The sequence below is a fragment of the Lynx rufus genome, unplaced genomic scaffold (assembly GCF_022079265.1).
Source record: "Lynx rufus isolate CCGP_SWC_20201006 ecotype Redwood Valley unplaced genomic scaffold, mLynRuf1.p SCAF_2, whole genome shotgun sequence".
NCBI classification, from domain to species: Eukaryota; Metazoa; Chordata; class Mammalia; order Carnivora; family Felidae; genus Lynx; species Lynx rufus.
The window spans coordinates 72,165,866-72,184,308 of NW_025814834.1; the positions used below are offsets into that span (position 1 = coordinate 72,165,866).

Consider the following 18,443-nt stretch of genomic DNA (forward strand, 5'->3'; position numbering starts at 1 on the left):
TCTTTTAAAACCCAACTTAATTATGACTGCTCCTAGAGAGTGCTCTTTGCCCTCTGCTGGCCCCGAAATGATCATCCTTCCCCCCACTCTTAGTACTTAGATGTCTCCTTACCATCTCCACGCACAAATGTGTTTGCTCATATTTGTCAGTCTTTAATATGTGTTCCTCGGGGCCAGGACTGGTGTATTATCTCTATTTCCTGACAGCACAGTGCCTGGAACAAAATGGGTGTTGACTATGGATGAAATAAAATTGAATTATGAAGCAGCAACCTGGGAAGATCACATTATCCCTACTTAACACTTGGGAAAATATGGTACAGAGAATTCAAGTGACTTCTTAAAATGACAGTGCTATAGAAATATATATAAGGGAGAGGGGGAGAGAGAGAGAGAGAGAGAGAGAGAGAGGGAAAGAACCTAGAATTCTAATATCAGATTGGAAAAACTATTCCTGAAAAAAAGAATTCAATGAGATAATATATATTATATATATTATTTATAATATATATAATATATTAGTTAAAAAAAAACCAAATGATTCATAAATTACCTGCTACCATTCCTTGACTTAAATTTCTAAATTTCAACATGAGTGTTTCCCCCTATTGACCCATAGTAGTCCTCAAACTTATATATTCTTTTATCATGTAAGTTGTCTTTCCACATTATAATATCCATGAGAGTAGCCACATTTTTGTGTTTTAGCCTTTGAGGGCCAAGAAACTGTGAGGCATGGATCTCTTTTTTATTACTTTTTCTTGCAATTATTCAAATGCCCCATTAATAGACATCTCTGAAAAAGCAGGATCTTAGAAGCAAGCACTACTTGTTGCTTGGTATGACCTTCCCATCTAATAAAAGTTCAATTTACTTTTGCTCAGTGAGTTGGTGCAAATGCACAGAAGTTGTGGATTATTTCCATGTCTGCCTACAGCATAGTTCCCTGGGTCCTTTGAACACTTCCTATGTACTCAGTGCTGAGCCAGGCTCCAAGGGCCACAAAATAATAGGACACGGTCCCTGGCCTTGAGGAACTTACAATATAACTGTGGAAATTAAACCAACTGATTTAGGCCAAATAGAAAACCACATTTGCCCATCTATGAAGGGCTTCACAGTGTGATCCTTGCAAAACATGCACATCGGTAGAAAGTGTGAGAATGTGGAGATAGGAAGGCCCAGCGATGGAGGAATTTAGGCTTGAAGGTCAGGGATTTTTGGTGTTTGGGCTATTGAAAAGCAGGGGACACTGAAAATGTCAGACCCCGGAAGATTTATGTCATCTGGATATCTACTAATAAAAATCCAAATCGGATGGCAAGCCCATTTTACCCAGCCAGATACACAGCTGGATCATTTACCGGAGTATTTTAGACAAAACTATAGTTTTCCTGGAATTTGAATCTTGTGCCTAAAGAAGATATCAGGCAGAATTAGTCCCAGAGTGCTGAGAATATGTGAACACAACACATCAGTGTACGAGAGGGCTTACTTGTCAGTGTTGCTCTGCTTTGGCTGCCTTCATGATCAACATCATCTTAGCCTCACTGTTTGCAGGCTACTCTTTCATTTGAGTTTCCTGTTTGTACATTATCCACGTTTGGATTCGTACAACAGCCAAGTGTGCTGCACGTTTTTTAACCTTGGAAAGTAGAGGCCATGTTCAAATTTGATCATTTATGCCTTTCTGGTTTTTTAAAGAGCTCATATCACTTGGGCATGAATGTGTCAATGAAAAAGAAATACAATGTGTTTTCAGTTGTCCTGTAAAAATGTCGCAGGATCCCCTAAAATTGATTAGTGACATCAAAAAGTCAGTAAAACCAAATCCAAAACTGGTGCAGGAACGTCTCAAATCAGATGGACGTAGGAACCCTAGTGTGTCATTTCTCAGCAGGCAGTCCCTTCCTCCCACCTTATCCAATTCCAGTAGGAGTGTCCGAGCTACCTGAGTCACCGCAGTCACATCCGTCATGTCTACTGCTCCTCCCCCAGCTCTAACATTCTCTACAGCTTGAGCCTGTTGGCAAGCGGCGCTTAGAAGAACCGTGTCTCTACCCTTGAAAATACGACACACTATAATTCTTTAAGTAAATTCCAAGTGCTCTCCTTAGAAGTGACTGAGCATAATATACCACATTGCCAGGCACTGACTCTCTGGAATTAATTCAATTTGCAAGATTTAGGAAACAATTATTAAACCAATTGAGTGACTGATGCTAATTGTGTATTTGTTTACTTAGAACCAAACTGAAATGCCAAACTCAGTATGATATCTTTGAAAGAAATACTCCTTTCTTTATTTTACACTCTTGTGTTAAGATGACATTTAAAATCTATATGTCAATTTTAGGAATATCCAACAATTGGACAACTCATTGATAAACTGGTGCAAAATAACGTGTTATTAATCTTTGCTGTAACCCAAGAACAAGTTCATTTATATGAGGTAAGCAAACATAATCTGGGGAATTCCTTCAGGGAAACTATTGGACGTGGAACTTTAGCATGAACTCAGAGTTCAGTGCATGGGTTGCTATCAGAAAATCATTAACATGTGACAGATATGCTGGACACTTGGTAAAGTTACTGTTTGCAATTTAAATTACAAATCCAGGGGTGCCGTGGAGAGTGGGGGACAGATCTGGTGGGGCAGGGAAGAAAGAATTAAGGAATGACAAGGTGAGTTGTAAGAGAGCACCAGGGAACATGGGAGCACCTACTTAACAGAAAGTCTGTCTTCCTTTGGACTGTTTCATGTGACAAGGAGGGGAGTTAACAGAGCAAGGGAGCAGAAATGACTTGAAACTTTCAGACATCTACAAATCAAGGCATAGAAAATATACAAGTGGCGATACAATTCAAACCATTGAGAAGTAAGAAAGGTAAAAGAGAAAAGCTTGTTAAATTGGGCCACAAATATATTTTCTCCCTCATAGTAGCTGGGTTGGCAGTTTAAGTTTTTGGATGGAAACACCAGACGCAGAAAGGAAACTGTTTCATTAGATGCGCTAGTGTTTGTAAACCACTGCATACACTGTAAAATGCATATGTAAACACAAAAGATTTCTGTGGGTTTATTCCAGCCTAAAAAACAATATGTCAGAATACCATGTATCAAGATGCTAGCAAATGACTTATTCCTATTGGGCAGTTTCACAGAGAAGTAAGGAATCTCTAGCCTGGACCTGAGAAAATGTAGAGAAACTAGGTGTACATTAAATTGTCTGTGCCTTCTTCTATGCAGAAGCTTTAAATACTCCTAAGTTCAGAGTCCGATCTCCCATTCCTTTTTAAAGGACCTCTTAACTCTCTTGGTGACTTTACAGGGCTCGGGAAACTCTGACATTATTTCACAGAAGGCTTTGATTAAATGCCACTCACTGCTAAGGACAGTGCAGCCCATGAACTTGCATCAGGTTCTATAGAAAGGATCCAGGAGGAGATCCTATCTTGCATTTTTAATGAGAGGAGGGTATTGTACTCCAGGTGAGATTGCCTTCTGCTGAAAACCAAAAAAGTGCTTTGCAATCAAGCTGCGTACTCAAGGCCTTTGTTCTACTCAGAGACCATGTGGGTTCACCTGATCTGGGCATTTTTTTTAAGGCTCTTTAGTATGTGATACTTGTTTCCAGTGGTTTTAAGTAGTAGAGTTGCGGTTAAGATTAAAAAAAAATACCCCAAATACAATAGTGAGTCTATTCTGCCTTTGATCCTTAAGGGTAGAGCGAGAGGACCCTGGGGGTCACAACACCTCCTCCACAGCCTGGTCCTGTTTAGAAGGGGGAAGGGGAGTTGCACAGAACTTTTCTTAAAAGGGGACTCAGAGAAATACAACTGATGTCATGAACATAGTCGTCCATAACTCACTTCGGTAATAGTCTTTAAGACTCACAACTCATTTACACGCCTCCTCAAAACTGCTACCAAAAGACAGAAGAAGATGAAAAATAACCACGTGGCAAAACAGAATCTGTCAGATTTAAGTTAGTTGGGCCGACGGTTCCCCTGTTGCAAAGGAAATGATCATTTCCAAGGAAAACACCAGATTACAGCCTGGCTCTCATTTAACAGCAGGACATTTATTTTGCCTGCCTCCTAATCTCATTATGAGGCGAATTTATGTTCTGTCATGATCTGTGGTCTTTACCATCCAGGCTCCACTAAATTCAAAGGGACATTGTCAGGGAGCCATGCAGCAGACCAGGGCAGAAGCCCACTCTCCGACTCTGATGCTTTCTTTCATCATTTTATCTCTATTTTGATGGATTCATCATCCCATCTGCATTAGTCGGGGCAGGCGGCAGTCTGGCCTAAAAATAATGACAGCGACATTGCACTTCCCTGAAGGCTTCACACAGCATGAAAATGCTGATCTCTTGTTTTATTGATAATGAAAACTGAAAATAAACCAATATTGGCTTGTGTTGCCTTTCCATTTAAATCTCTTAGAAGGAGCCCAATGTGAGGTGGAGCCCTGCCCAACCTGATGTTTGGATAGCTGTGATAGAAGGGATATAACTACTAAAGAATCACTGAAAAATAAAACCAGTGATAGGATAAATACGTGGTTAGATCTAATGGAAATTCCAAAAGGCAATTTGCTTGCCCCAGTTCTGTGTTAAGCATAGCTATGTGCATACACTCTGGGCACAGGATGGCTCCGATTCAATGGTGACCCATCTTGTAGCAAATGTGATTTATGTTGCCCATTCATGGAATGCAGGAAAAAAATTATAGGTTTTTGTTTTGTAATTTTGGGAAGATGCTCCGGACGGTCCAGATGTGCAGCGTTGCTGTGCTTTGTGGTAACAAAGAAGAACAAACAATGGAAAGGATAAAGTAAGCAGTTTTGCCTTCAGTTCAATATGACTGCAGAGTGCACCCCAGACTCCAGCAAAAGGATGATTTTGAACAAACTTATTATTATGAATAGTTGCCTGTTTGTCCAATTATAGGGTTCAAAAGATAATGATAGATAATAGACTGAGCAGTAGGTAGCATATTACATTCTAGTGGTAAATACCATTTTGAATCAGGATTCAATTACCCAAGCTTAAAAAAAATTTTTTTAGCTCCTCTATTGTTTTCAAATGTTTACTCTTAATTTACATTAAGATAGTATCAGGCTACTAAAGCCCAATTGTCTAATTTGACTAGTCTCTCCTTCCTAGTGAGATATTGATATAAAAAGCAATTAAATTAGCATTCTTAACTACATTGTCAAATCATGTTATTAATCACCTGGAATTATTTACAAGACTTTAAGATATTCTAATCTTTCAAAATGTTCACATCTGGCTGGAAAAGATGAGTTTTGTTAAGTTGATAATGATAATTATTATATAACCTAGTATTTACAATGAAATGTTGAAACATTAGAAAGCAAACAAGACATATTAGTAATAGACACGTCCAGTTTAGTTGCTAACATTTATGACTGCTGATTGATGTCCCTATTGTTAATAGGACAGAGTGATACATCTAAAGTATAGGGACAGGACACCCATGCAGGGTTTTGTTTGTTTGCTTGTTTGTTTGTTTTTTGAGAGAGACAGAGTCCAAGCAGGAGAGAGGCAGAGAGAGAGGGAGACAACGAATCTGAAGCAGGCTCCAGCACAGAGCATGAAACAGGGCTGGAACCCAGGAACTGTGAGATAGGACCTGAGCCGAAGTCTGCTGCTTAAGGGACTGAGCCACCCAGGAGCCCCACCCATGAAGGTTTTAATACCACCAAAGGGCCCTTCCCTCTGGAAGTGAAAAGCCCTCAATTATCACCTCTTTGAGGAGAATGGTGGGTCTTGCTCATCTTTCTGTTTAGGCTATTTCTCGATACACAATAGATTTTCATCTTTAGTCAATTTGGGTCAAAGTTTCTAAATAGTAATTTGGAATTTTGTGTGACAAATACCTGTGGAAGTTGAGGGAGCCCATGTATAAGAGCAGGTGGGGGTGTGCCTGACCCAGAGCTACAGTCATTTGCAGCCATCTCTTCGCCCTTGGACCCAGATGGCACCAGGGGAAAGGATCACTGCCATCACTCCTGGGACCAACCCGTTGGATAAGTTCAAGAGCCTTCTCCCTAAGCCACAAAAGGAAAACCCCTGAGCAGTTACCCCTATTTGCTGGTCATTGTTATCTAAGAACCAGCATAAAGTATAGCCACAACATGTTAAGAGCTTGTGTGGCTTGTGAATATAACCTATCATATGCAAGTTTCAATTTTTTAAGATCAATAACCCAGTTTTTATATCACCCCTTCTTTCCTTTTTTGCTTATCTTTTGAGCTTTTCACTGCAGCAAGAGATTTGAAAGGAGGCAGAGAATTAAAGAGGGAGATAAAGCAAAAATTGAGCCCTTTTGCTCTGTGATATCCTGTTCTATTATTGTTTTGTTTTATAATGTTCACTATTGGAAAAGATCAAAACGATTTTACTCTGATGAAAATCCCTTTTTCTCTGGCCTCAGTTTTGACAAAATAAAAGGACTGAACTGGATGACCTCCAGCCTTAGTAGTCAATGACTCTGAACCTGAAGAAGGGAAATCACCATGAATTCCAATGATCTATGCACAAAGTTCAGCTAGCCATAATATAGCTAATTTTTAAGCATGTATGAAAAAAATTGTTCTTTATCCTATCAACCCCATCTTGTAATGAAGTATTCCTAATTTATGCTTTTAGTGAATATAAAATCATCTAGGAATAAAAAGAGAACTTCTGAATTATGAGAAATCCCCATACAGTTAACAAATTGCTCTTAATTCAAGTGTAATGGAAAAGGATTTTTATTTCTCTTCAATTGATGATATCTGGGAATAAGACTGAGGAGAGCCAGCCTATACTTTCCTCATTAATAAAAATAGCTCTTAGAGAGGGAAGATTTGGAAATAAAACTCATGTCCTCAGATTATCAGCACAAAGTTGTTAGAAGCGTTTTCCAGACTAATTAATAAATTATAACCATGAAAAGTCATCAGTAGTTACCCTTAGTTTACATATAGTACTTTTCTTCTAAAGAACTCAAAGACTCATAATCCAGTAAATAAACACAAAGGTAAAAAAAAAAAAAATAGAAAAGAGAAGATTCAGACTTAAAGTAGGGTTTTAATGAGATGCGCTATTAGGCCAGCCCATGAACTAATACAAAATGGAATTTCAATACAAGGCCTAAATATTTCAAGATTTACACAACACCCAGGATATCTAGCATATCAATAAGAACCAAGATGCTATTGAATGCATGCATGCATGCATTCATTCATTCATTCATTCATCAAGCATTTCATTAGAACCTCCCTTCATTTGTGAGTACAGAGAAGGATAAGACACAGTGCCTACCTTAAGAAGTCTCACAGAGCATTAGTAGACTTGTAGACCGATAATTTGCCTAAAGAACAGGATGAGGGCATTTTAGAGGTTATGTTCTGGAAAGGCACCCCAAGGCAAAGGTTTTGTTTTGTTTTTTTTTTAATATATGAAATTTATTGTCAAATTGGTTTCCATACAACACCCAGTGCTCATCCCAAAAGATGCCCTCTTCAATACCCATCACCCACCCTCCCCACCCTCCCCTCCCTCCCACCCCCCAATTCAACCCTCAGTTTGTTCGTTCTCAGTTTTTAAGAGTCTCTTATGCTTTGGCTCTCTCCCACTCTAACCTCTTTTTTTTTTTTTTTCTTCCCCTCCCCCATGGGTTTCTGTTAAGTTTCTCGGGATCCACATAAGAATGAAAACCTATGGTATCTGTCTTTCTCTGTATGGCTTATTTCACTTAGCATAACACTCTCCAGCTCCACCCACGTTGCTACAAAAGGCCATATTTCATTCTTTCTCATTGCCATGTAGTATTCCATTGTGTACATAAACCACAACTTATTTAGCCATTCATCAGTTGATGGACATTTAGGCTCTTTCCACAATTTGTCTATTGTTGAGAGTGCTGCTATAAACATTGGGGTACAAGTGTCCCTATCCAAGGCACAGTTTTGATGAGGGGTCAGAGTTTGCATGTCTGTCAATGTTTTCACTTTTTCCTACTCACCATGTTTGTTAGAATGGGCAGTAAACTAATTGGCCATCATAAAACTAGCTTTGATACTAACAGTATGATAGTGTTGAGCTAAGACCTTCACTTTATAGTGGTGGAAAACTGAGAGCCAAGATGTTCTGTAACTATGACTATGAGAATCATAGGGAAGGTTTGCTGAGGGTGTATTAGGTGGCAGCTTGGGGTTAAATATTTTAACTCATTTTATCATTTGATCTCCATTTTATGGACCCCAAATAAACCCAAATAGAATAAAAAAATAAAAATTGGACCAAATAAATTAAAGTAAATAATAAAAGAACTCAAAATAAAGCAAGTTGCCTGTGTAGGCTGGGATTCGAACCAAGGCACTTTGAGTCTATAGCCTCAATCACTGAGTTAAGTAACACTGTAACCTGGGCGGCTACAGTGAAAGGGCATGCCAGTCCCTAACTACTAGACCACCAAAGAAGCCGCCTTTTAAACAAAGTCACCAACTTTGAAAGTCACTGAGCTGTAAAAGCAGAGAGCCTAAGGGTGGAGTCGAGCCGCCTGACAGATGAACAGATGAATAGGTGGAATTCTTAAAAATGGCAGAGTCCTTTAAAATCAGTGCACACTTCATCTAGGGCCCTTTACTGTTGCTGTTAATTTAGACAAATAGAGCAATTTAAAAATGGGTGGACTTGAAAAAAAGAGAGACCGTTGGATTCTGAGTGGTAAAAACAGGCCACACAGTCAGGGAGCATCATGCCATTGGTCAACACATCCTTTAAACAGCAGCTACTGTCTATGGGAATCATCATCTGCAGTTCCAACCTAAGAGACAAAGGGGACACCTGGTCTAACAAAGACTGTAGGTTTTTATGATGATACAGTTCAAGTACACAGAAAAATAGAGTCATAAATGACACCCATGCATCTACTGCCCAGCCTTCTCAAATCTTAACATTTTGCCGCCATATTTGCTTCAGATTTTTTAAAGATGTAAGACATTCTAGATACAGTTGCCTGCTGTATACCTGTGCAATTCTGATGCCACTCCCCTCTTTTCCTCCGTAGAAGTAACCAATGTCCTGAACTTAGTGTTTATCATTCTCATGTTTATTTTTTGTACCATTAAAATATATATGGATCCATAAACAATTACATAATCTTGGCTTACAAGTTTAACTTCATGCTGTATGTATTACTTTGACAATTTTCTTTTTGACTCCATGTAATGTTTGGGGATGGGTTGTGAGGGTAAAACACACCTAAGCTAAATTTGCCATTCTAACCATGTTTAAATACGCAGTTCTGTGACATTAAGTACATTCATATTGTGGTGCTCAATGTTACGTTTTTGAGGCTTGTCTGCAGAGATGCAACTCTACTGTACTCTGTTCCACTGCCATGGACAATCCATCGAGGGTACAACCTGTAGTGTGTTCATTCTGTAGCTGGGAGCATGGATCACGCCCAGTTGGTAAAGCATGGCAAATGTCACACCCATGCTCATGCTTGTACATGTGTCCTCTATGGAGGATGCGTGTCTAGAATTGAAGTCTTGGGGTCACAAGAAAAGGCATCTTCAACTCTCCCGGGTGTGTCCAAGCTTTCCAAAGTGGCCATATCAGCTACTCTCCTACCAACAGTGTGGGAGTATGGCCAGAACCAACCAAACAAACAAACAAACAAAACCCACCACATACTTTAAATTACTCTTTTTCTGACGACAAAATTAATACATGTTATTTGCCCCCAAAGAGGTGGGGAGGTGCATCCAGAAAAGCACAAAGCAGAAAATAAAGATCACTCATAAACTCACCATTCAGACACAGCTAACCATTCTTGACATTTTAAAATAAGTCTTCTCTTTTTTTGCATTCCTTTACATATTTTAACATAATTGGCATCATACGGTACATATTAAGTAGGTTCAGATTTTTTGAATGAGTTTGTACATTTATAGCCTTATAAAGGCATGAAAATTAAATTGCTTTTAGTTATATGTCAAACAATCACTTTTATTGACAAGAATCACATTAGATGAAATCAAGGTCTTCTAAAACATTCCAAATCTGTGGTTGCCATACATAGAGGGTGTCTGCTTTAAAATAAAAACAAACCTGCTCCCCTCCCACCAGCAGCCCCAGAACATCCACAATTACTATATTTTTACATTAACCACTAGGTTACATTGTTTACATATTCAAATGATACTTAGTTACTTTTTTATGCATTCGTGTGATGGCCTTAACAAGGACCAACAAATTATTTCCAGTATCCCTTTTCTTATCCCTTGAAAGTGCCCTTTGGGTGAGGACTCCAATATCTGTGAACAAATTCAGTTTCTTCAAAGGTGCCTCTCCATACCACAAAGTGCTTAAAGCTGTGCAATTGCTCTACTCTATGCTTTCTCAGAGCCTCACAGAATTCAGGGACTCTCACTAAACTCAGCTACACATTTATCCCCTGAAACCTTTCCTATGCTTACAGTTGGCCACTCCGTCCATGTCTGTGCAGCTGGCCCAAATTCTAGCAATGCTTAAAGCAAGCTCCCTTTGACACGGATCACCACACAGGTGTTTAGCCACAACCAAGCATTCTCCACCATAGCCTTTTACAGATTACATAGGGCATCAAGGCACAATGGACAAGTTAAACTGACAGTCCCTGGACACAGAGAAGTTTGGGAGGGTTATGCATTTTAATATTATGCTTAATTACCTGAAAGAGCCAAAAACATGCTACAAAGGGGTTACTATTAATTATAACATAGTTTAATATTTTGTTGCCTTTATGGTATTGAATCTTCAATAAATAAACAGAAAATTCTCGAAGTAGAACATTTTATTGAGCCTGAACAGTTTGGGCACACTTTATTTATTCAGAAATTCACATACTTTTTCTGTAAGATTGCCAGATTTAGCACATAAAAATACAGGGCATCCAATTTGAATTACAAATAAGTAATATATAATTTTGTTAGTATTAGTATGTTCCAGTGCAATATTTGGGACTAAAATTTTGAAAATATTACTAAAAAATGGAAAAGAGTAGTGTGTAGCAACGGAGAAAAATGAAAGAGGAGAGGGTGAGACTTTACTTCTATAGGATCTTCAGGGAAGACCCCTTTCAAAAGGTGATTATAAAGCATCAACCAAAAGGCTGAGGAGTTTTCAAGAGGAGAAGGCATGTGCAAAGGCCCTGAGGCAGCAAAGGACCCAGCACTCAATTTGTTCGAGAAACGGAAGAAAGGCTAGTCAGACTGATATGAGCTAGGATAGAAGAGGATGGAGTAGATAACATAGGCTAACACTAAGATACTTCAGTCTTGAAGGCCTAGGGAAGTAAGCATGTTATTATTCCATGGGCATCAGGCATTCAAAAACACCACTTTTGTTCTTGAGTAGAGAATGGATGTCACAGGTGTATGACCAACTGAGGATCCCTTACAAATTATGGGTGTACAGGTTTAAAAACATAACAACTAACCAACTAACTAACTAACTAACTAAATAAATAAATAAAAACTTTATTTTCCAAATTACCATAGCCCTTCCTGGAAGCATCTGCTTGACAACAGGAATGGTATAGACAGACTATTCTATATCTGCCATTCTTAAACATTGATGTTCATTAAAATCGCACAGGGAGCCTTCTAAAAAACCCAGTACCCAGGCCACACCCTGATCTGATTAATTCAGTATCTCTAAGGCTGAGGCCCAGGCATCAGTGTTTTGTTTTGTTTTTAAGTTCCTCTGGTGTCTCCAATCACTCAGGGAGCTTATTAAAGCACCAACTCTGGGGCGCCTCGGTGGCTCAGTTGGTTAAGCATCCAATTTCTTGGTTTCAGCTCAGGACATGATCTCACAGTTCTTGAGGTCTAGCCCTACATCAGGCTCCACGCTGACAGCATGGAGCCTGCTTGGGATTCTTACTCTCCCTGTCTCTCTGCCCCTCCCCTGCATGCGTGCTCTCTTTCTCTCTCTCTCTCTCTCTGTCTCAAAGAACAAACAAACAAATACCAACTCTGATTCAGGTCTAGGATGGGGTCTGAGGTTTTGCATTTCTTCTTTTTTAAAAAAAAATTTGAGATATAATTGGGGCGCCTGGGTGGCTCAGTTGGTTGAGCATCTGACTTCGGCTCAGGTCATGATCTCACAGTCCCTGAGTTCAAGCCTCGCATCTGGCTCTGTGCTGACAGCTCAGAGCCTGGAGTCTGCCTCGGATTCTGTGTCTCCCTCTCTCTCTGCCCCTCACCTGCTCATGGTCTGTCTCTCTCTGTCTCAAAAATAAATAAAAACTTTAAAAAATTTTTTTTTAAATTGAGATATAATTGATTTGGAACATTACATTAGTTTCAGTTGTATATTTCAATATTTGTATACATTGCAAAATGATCACTAAGATAAATTTAGTTAACATCCATCACCATACATAATTTCAAAATTTTTTTCTTGTGATGAGAACTTTCAAGATTTACTGTGTTAGCAGCTTCCAAAACATGCAATATAGTATTATTAACCATAGTTGTCATGCTGTGCATTACTTCCCCATGAAATATTTATTTTATAACTGGAAGTTTGTACTTTTTTACTCCCCTTACCCATTTCATTCCCCCACCACCCCTTCTCTTCTCTTGCAACTACCAATGTGTTCTATGAATCTATGAGCTTGGCATTTTTGTTTTGTTTTATTTTGATTTGATCAAATCATATGGTATTTGTCTTTCTTTGCTTAACTTATTTCACTTAGCATAATGCTGTCAAGGTGCATCCATATTGCTGCAAATGGCAAGATTTCTTTTTTATGGCCAAGTAATATTCCATCATATATATATGTATGTATGTATATATATCTATATCTATATCTATATCTATATCTATATCTATATCTCCTCACCAACACTTGTTAGTTCTTGTCTTTTTGATGATAGCTATTCTACAAAGTATGAGGTGATACATCCAAATAATTAATATCCAATAGTTACATTGGATATACGTAATAGATATATCCAATAGATACATCCGATAGTTAATATCCAAAATATATGAAGAATTCATACAAGAGTATACAATATGTAAAGAATTTAATAGCAAAACAAACAAAAAATAAACATAAACACTTTTTCAAAAATGGGCAGAGGACTTGAATAGACATTTTTCCAGAGAAGATAGGCAGATGACCAATAGGCACAGGAAAGGATACACAACACCACTAATCATCAGAAAAATGCAAATCAAAACCACAATGAGATATCACCTCACACCTTTCAGAATGGCTATCATCAAACAGATAAGAACCGACAAGTGTTGGCAAGGATGTGGAGCAAAGAGAATCCTCCCGCACTTTTGGTGGAAGCGTAAATTGCTTCAGCCACTATGGAAAACCAAATGGAGGGTCCTCAAAAAATTAAAGTGAGATTTTGCATTTCTCCAGATGCTTTCAGATGCTGCTGCTGCTACTGGTCCACCCAACACCCTTCTAGCAGCAAGGGCTGCTGATACCTCTTTAGCAGCCCTTGTATCTACACCTGCTTTCTATTTTTTGGTCCCCTTCCTCGTGTTCCTACTAGTCATCTTTCAATGTTTTATTACCTGCCGGTTGGTCTGCAAAGCACATAAGCTGCTACTGAAGCCAACACAGCTGCCCATTTTAAAAGAGCTTTCTAAAGCTTTGGGACTTGCATTTGCCAACAAAGGTCTACAATCCCTCTCAAAATGCAGGGTAATCTTATTAAGGGACCATGTGAAGTATCCTCAGCAACAAATACTCGGTGTAGCCTCTTTGTTCTCGAAGTCTCCATTCTCCAATGCCTCTCTGTGCATTTGTTTGTCTCAGAACAGTCATGCACGGTGGGTCCATTCGTCTTCCCTTATCACTCTGTCACTGCTGCCGAGCACTCGTTCAGCTGTGTGCTGCTGCTTCTTGGCTGACAAGATAATTACATTCCAGGGCAGACTGGAAGAAAGACAGGTAGTGCTCAAAAGTTCCGAAGCGACTACCTAGTCATTGCTGGTGCAGACTTCAAGATCAAGCACCTGATCTAATTAGCACACTCCCTTTGCTGCCTGCCTGCCTGTGGAATGCTGACAATTGAAAGCCTGAAGGCAAAGCAGATATCATGCAACCCAGAGACAGACATTCAGGCTACCTTGTGCCAGAAACAATTACATATTCTTTTTGGAATCTTGGGTGTCCTAGTAACACAGTCAAGCCTGGGGGTAAACTTTTGCATAATACTGGGAGCCCTGCATTTACCGATAATGAACATGAGAACCAGCAGTATAAAACCCCACAAGAATGAAAGACCTCACGGGAAGAAAGCCTTCTGATTGCCTTCAGAAGAAGGACTTATTTCAGCAAACCCTTACCGGCCCCCACTCCCCCCAACTTGGAAGAAGCACAGTGCTCAACAAAAGCAAGGCATCATCAGCAAAGAGCTGTTTTCTTTTGACCAGATAAACAGCACAATACAGTCCCCCAGGACAAAAAAAAAAATTTTTTTTTTTTTTGCTTCTATGCTTTTGCTACTTGCTACATTTTTTCAAGATGTAGCCTTTCCATTTGAAAGTGATTACAACCACAACTTTTTCTTCATTTCTTTTTGCTTCCGCTAGAGAGCAAGGTGGTCCCTTCCTCGTCCATTCCTGTCACTCTCCCAAGGCTGTCCCAGAGTCCCCACAGCAGATGTTCTAGGAGCCTTGGGTTTCTGAGGATGCAGGTGTCAAAAGGCAGGAGGTGCACGGGGAAGTCGGGGGCATGTGAGGACCTCTCCGTCCCATTGTGTGGCTCCCAGAATTGGTGAATGCGGCTCATGAAGACCTGGTCCTGAGACCAGTGCCTGGGGATGGAGGGAGATTCAGAAGAGACAGACCATGCTGTGAGTGCTGGGGAGTTTGCCAGTCTACACCTCCCCTGGGTCCGTCCCCAGGTCGAAAGAATCTGGGTAAGAACTGATTCCCCCTTGTGGCCAAATCCCTGAATGATCTGAGACCCTTCAAGAATTATCTGTACTTTCTCCAATTTAAGTGACATCTTGATGCCAGAAGCACCCTCTTGACAGTAAGAATGAATGCCTCTCTGTGCATTTGTTTGTCTCAGAGCAGTCATACGTTGCGCGTTCATCTCTGTTGGTGGTTACATCCAGGAGTGGAATGGCTGGGTCATTGGATGAGCTCATGTTCAGCATTGGCAGCTACTGCCAGTTCTGCCAAGTAGTTGTACCAGTGTAGACTCCCCCGGCAAGTAGTTGAGAGCATCATCAGTTTTTTTAAATCGTAGCCCTCCTAGTAGACGCACGCTGGCATCTCTTTTTGGTTTCAATTTCTGTTTCTCTAATGATTAATGATGGTGAACAATTTGCCGTACTCTTCGGCCACTTGCATGTCCATTTTTTTTTCCAAACGTCTTTTCCTTGTGGATGTGTAGGAGTTGTTTGGATATTCTGGTGCCAGATCAGATGCATGTATTACATGTATTTTCTCCCACTCAGTGACTCCCTTTTACTCTCGTAAAGGCATCTTTTCACAGTGGAAATGCCTAAGTTTAAGTCCTATTTATCAATCTTTTCCTTTTTATAGATAGTGCTTTTGTGACCTACTTAAGACATTTTTGTTACCCTTAAGGCAATGAAGATACCTCTCCTGACTTCTATAGTAATAAAAGTCAGAATAGTAGTTAGGCTTCTAAGGGAGGGGAATGACTGAGAAGCAGTGCAAGGGAGGATTCAGGGGGCTGATTACTCTCTACCTCTTGATCTTGGGGTGGTTACACCTGCTTGTTTACATTTAAAATACCCACTGAATTGTATACTTATTACTCGTATGCTGTGCATGTGTGTTATACTGCCGTTAAATTTTCTGAGAGAGAAAATGGATGAATAGAAGCTACTAATTGAAGATATACTAGGTAATGACTATGTATATACAGTGAGATATTAGAGAAAATATTTGTGGACACATTCTATAACATCATAGGTTCTCAATCTATATAAGCCAAACTTTACTAAATGTATTTTAGCAAACAAAAAACATTCAGTAAGTATCATTTAAGGCCATAAATACTGATGTTGATTAATAATATAATATTGAAAATGATCAGTGCTGAGCATAAAGTCCCTCCATATCAATGAGGCTTCACAGAAAGAGTTAAGCAAGCATAGAGCCTAAGGAGAGAAGAATTTGGTCTTACAGATTTTTTATTAAAATCCTGCTAGCAGATATATGGCAAGTCTAGCTTCCTACCTCTGATGAGGGGCATGAGTAGTGTGGTCTATATAAAATGGTGGCTTATGAGTCTCAGGTGGTGAAGAATCTTTGAGACCACAGCAGGAATGTCACAGTAGTAGGACAGAAGGGTCCAGGAGAGTAATCATCCAAGGCAGAAACCCAATCAAGATGTCCTCTAGGATACAGTTAATACTAAACCATGTCCCAGAACCTAAACCTGGAGATGAGTGAACCCAGCAGGAAGGTCAGGCAACGCAAGAATGAAGATCACATCAGTAATGTCCCTTCTAGCACCAAAGGCAGCCAAGTATCTGCCAAGGTCCTTAGTCTGAGTGTCTTTGAAGAAAGAGCCAACCAGTAGTCTGACCATAGATAGCTGGGGTGGCAGGTATGTAGGGGTATGCATGTGACAGCTGGTTCTAGCAGCCAGACACTGAGAAGCACTGACCTTGGAGACACTCCCCAAGAGGAGCCCAGGTGCACATGTGTGAATTTAAGAATTTTCCTCTGTATCTTTTGTTGCCTGCCCACTAAATCACCCCCTGTCCACTTCTTAGCCTCCATCCTTGACAAGCTAGAGATTTCTAAGGAGCAAAAACAGACTGTGGGACAAATAAGAAATCACTGTGGGGGCACAGTGAGCAAATAAATAGGGTTTGATGAAGGAAGTTAGGAAAACTAAGGCAATCAGAAAAAGCCAACTTTGCAAACATGAATGAGAAAAGCAACCTCAGGAACTCCTGGGTGGCATGGTGGTGGGAGAGGGAGAAAGTCCATAATTAGGATAACCCATGGGCAGATAACAGGGAATTGAAGCCCAAGAAATTCAAGCCCAAGAAGCTGGCATTTCTAATTAGCTCATGAAACATCGTGTTTTTAGAGTTCACCATTTCTTATATCCAAGAGTTATCCTTTACAGTCACAGCGCTATAATTTATCACACCCAGGCATGCAAAATCATCCTTTTTCTAACATTAAACATGTTTAACAAGAACAATTTATAATAGCACTTTAGGGCTTTAATGAAAGAAAGACGTTTGACACACGATATTTACAGTAATCATAATACTACAAGATTTAAAGTATAATTTTTTACAGTGTTAGATCAGGAAGCCAAATTGTCCATGTTTTTAGTTAATTATTTGCAATGCTTTTGGGAGGAATCAGCATCCAGAAATTAATTACTAGTTTTCCTCTACACAATTGTCAGTGTTATCACAGGGTGCTGCCTCTAGCTGCCAACTCCTTTATACCCTCGCTCTGGTAGCAATCAGCAAATGCAATTAATGTTAAACCACTTGTCCTAATAGCCAAACGCCAAACGTCATACCACATGCAGGATCATAATTATGCTTTGGGAAGTAGATGGATTTGGCTGTGTTAACCAAGAATTAACCCCAAATCTAGAGGCCACTTGAGCTAGTGCTTGTGGACAGTACCCTTTATACCTTGGCCTTGGAGAAACCAGGACATTTTTCAAGGCTAGCAGTTGTATGCAAAGCTAAGAGCCTTGAAATTCTTTTTTGAAAAGATCTAAACCTTTCTTTGTCAAGTTTTAAAGTTTTCCTTTGCCTTCTCTTTTGGGACCAGTCAAATTTACACACATTCCAGCTCCACTTGAGTGAAATTCAAGTTCCTATTTAGGTATTCGCTGTTAACCACAGGTCTCATGCTTCACAGCCCTTTTGACATGTGTTTATTTGAAAAGGTAAGTCAATGAACCGGTGCCTTTCTCATATTTGACAAGTTCTACCTGACTCAGGGAAACAGAGTGGGGCCCACCTTCAATAGGCACTGATGTGGCGCACTGGGTAATAGGAGGAATGTTCCTCCCTGGTTTACTCTCCATGACCCCTTCGATAATAAAACTCAGGGTCAAGGCAGAATCACAACTGCCACTTTTAAGAATTCAGATTTCCATCAACTTCAAACTTAAACACAATCAAGAACATGGAAAGAAGTGGAATATTACAGAACCCACCAATTAAAAGCAGCATCCATTTTTCCATCCTGGAGGTGTAGAAACCCTGAACTTAACCCAGGTACCCACCTCTAGCAAGTACCTCCTAGAACATGTTGGTGTTCTAAAGTCACCCCTGCTTCATTTGTTCCTCCCCTTGGCTCGCCTCGATCTGATCCATTGATATAGTATCACGATTATAATCAATAATTATTACTAATTTTCACTTATTT

The 18,443-nt window shown here is 39.7% G+C and overlaps 1 protein-coding gene across 4 annotated transcripts in view; it reads left to right on the top strand.

Annotated features, from left to right (window-relative positions):
* ITGB6 (integrin subunit beta 6) overlaps positions 1-18,443 on the top strand; it is a 75,856-nt gene that overhangs the window by 19,222 nt on the left and 38,191 nt on the right. For all 4 annotated transcript variants that reach the window (XM_047084408.1, XM_047084409.1, XM_047084411.1 and 1 more), the window contains one exon: positions 2,357-2,452. In XM_047084408.1, coding sequence (XP_046940364.1) covers positions 2,357-2,452 — 96 coding nt within the window. The remainder of the gene's footprint in view (positions 1-2,356; positions 2,453-18,443) is intronic.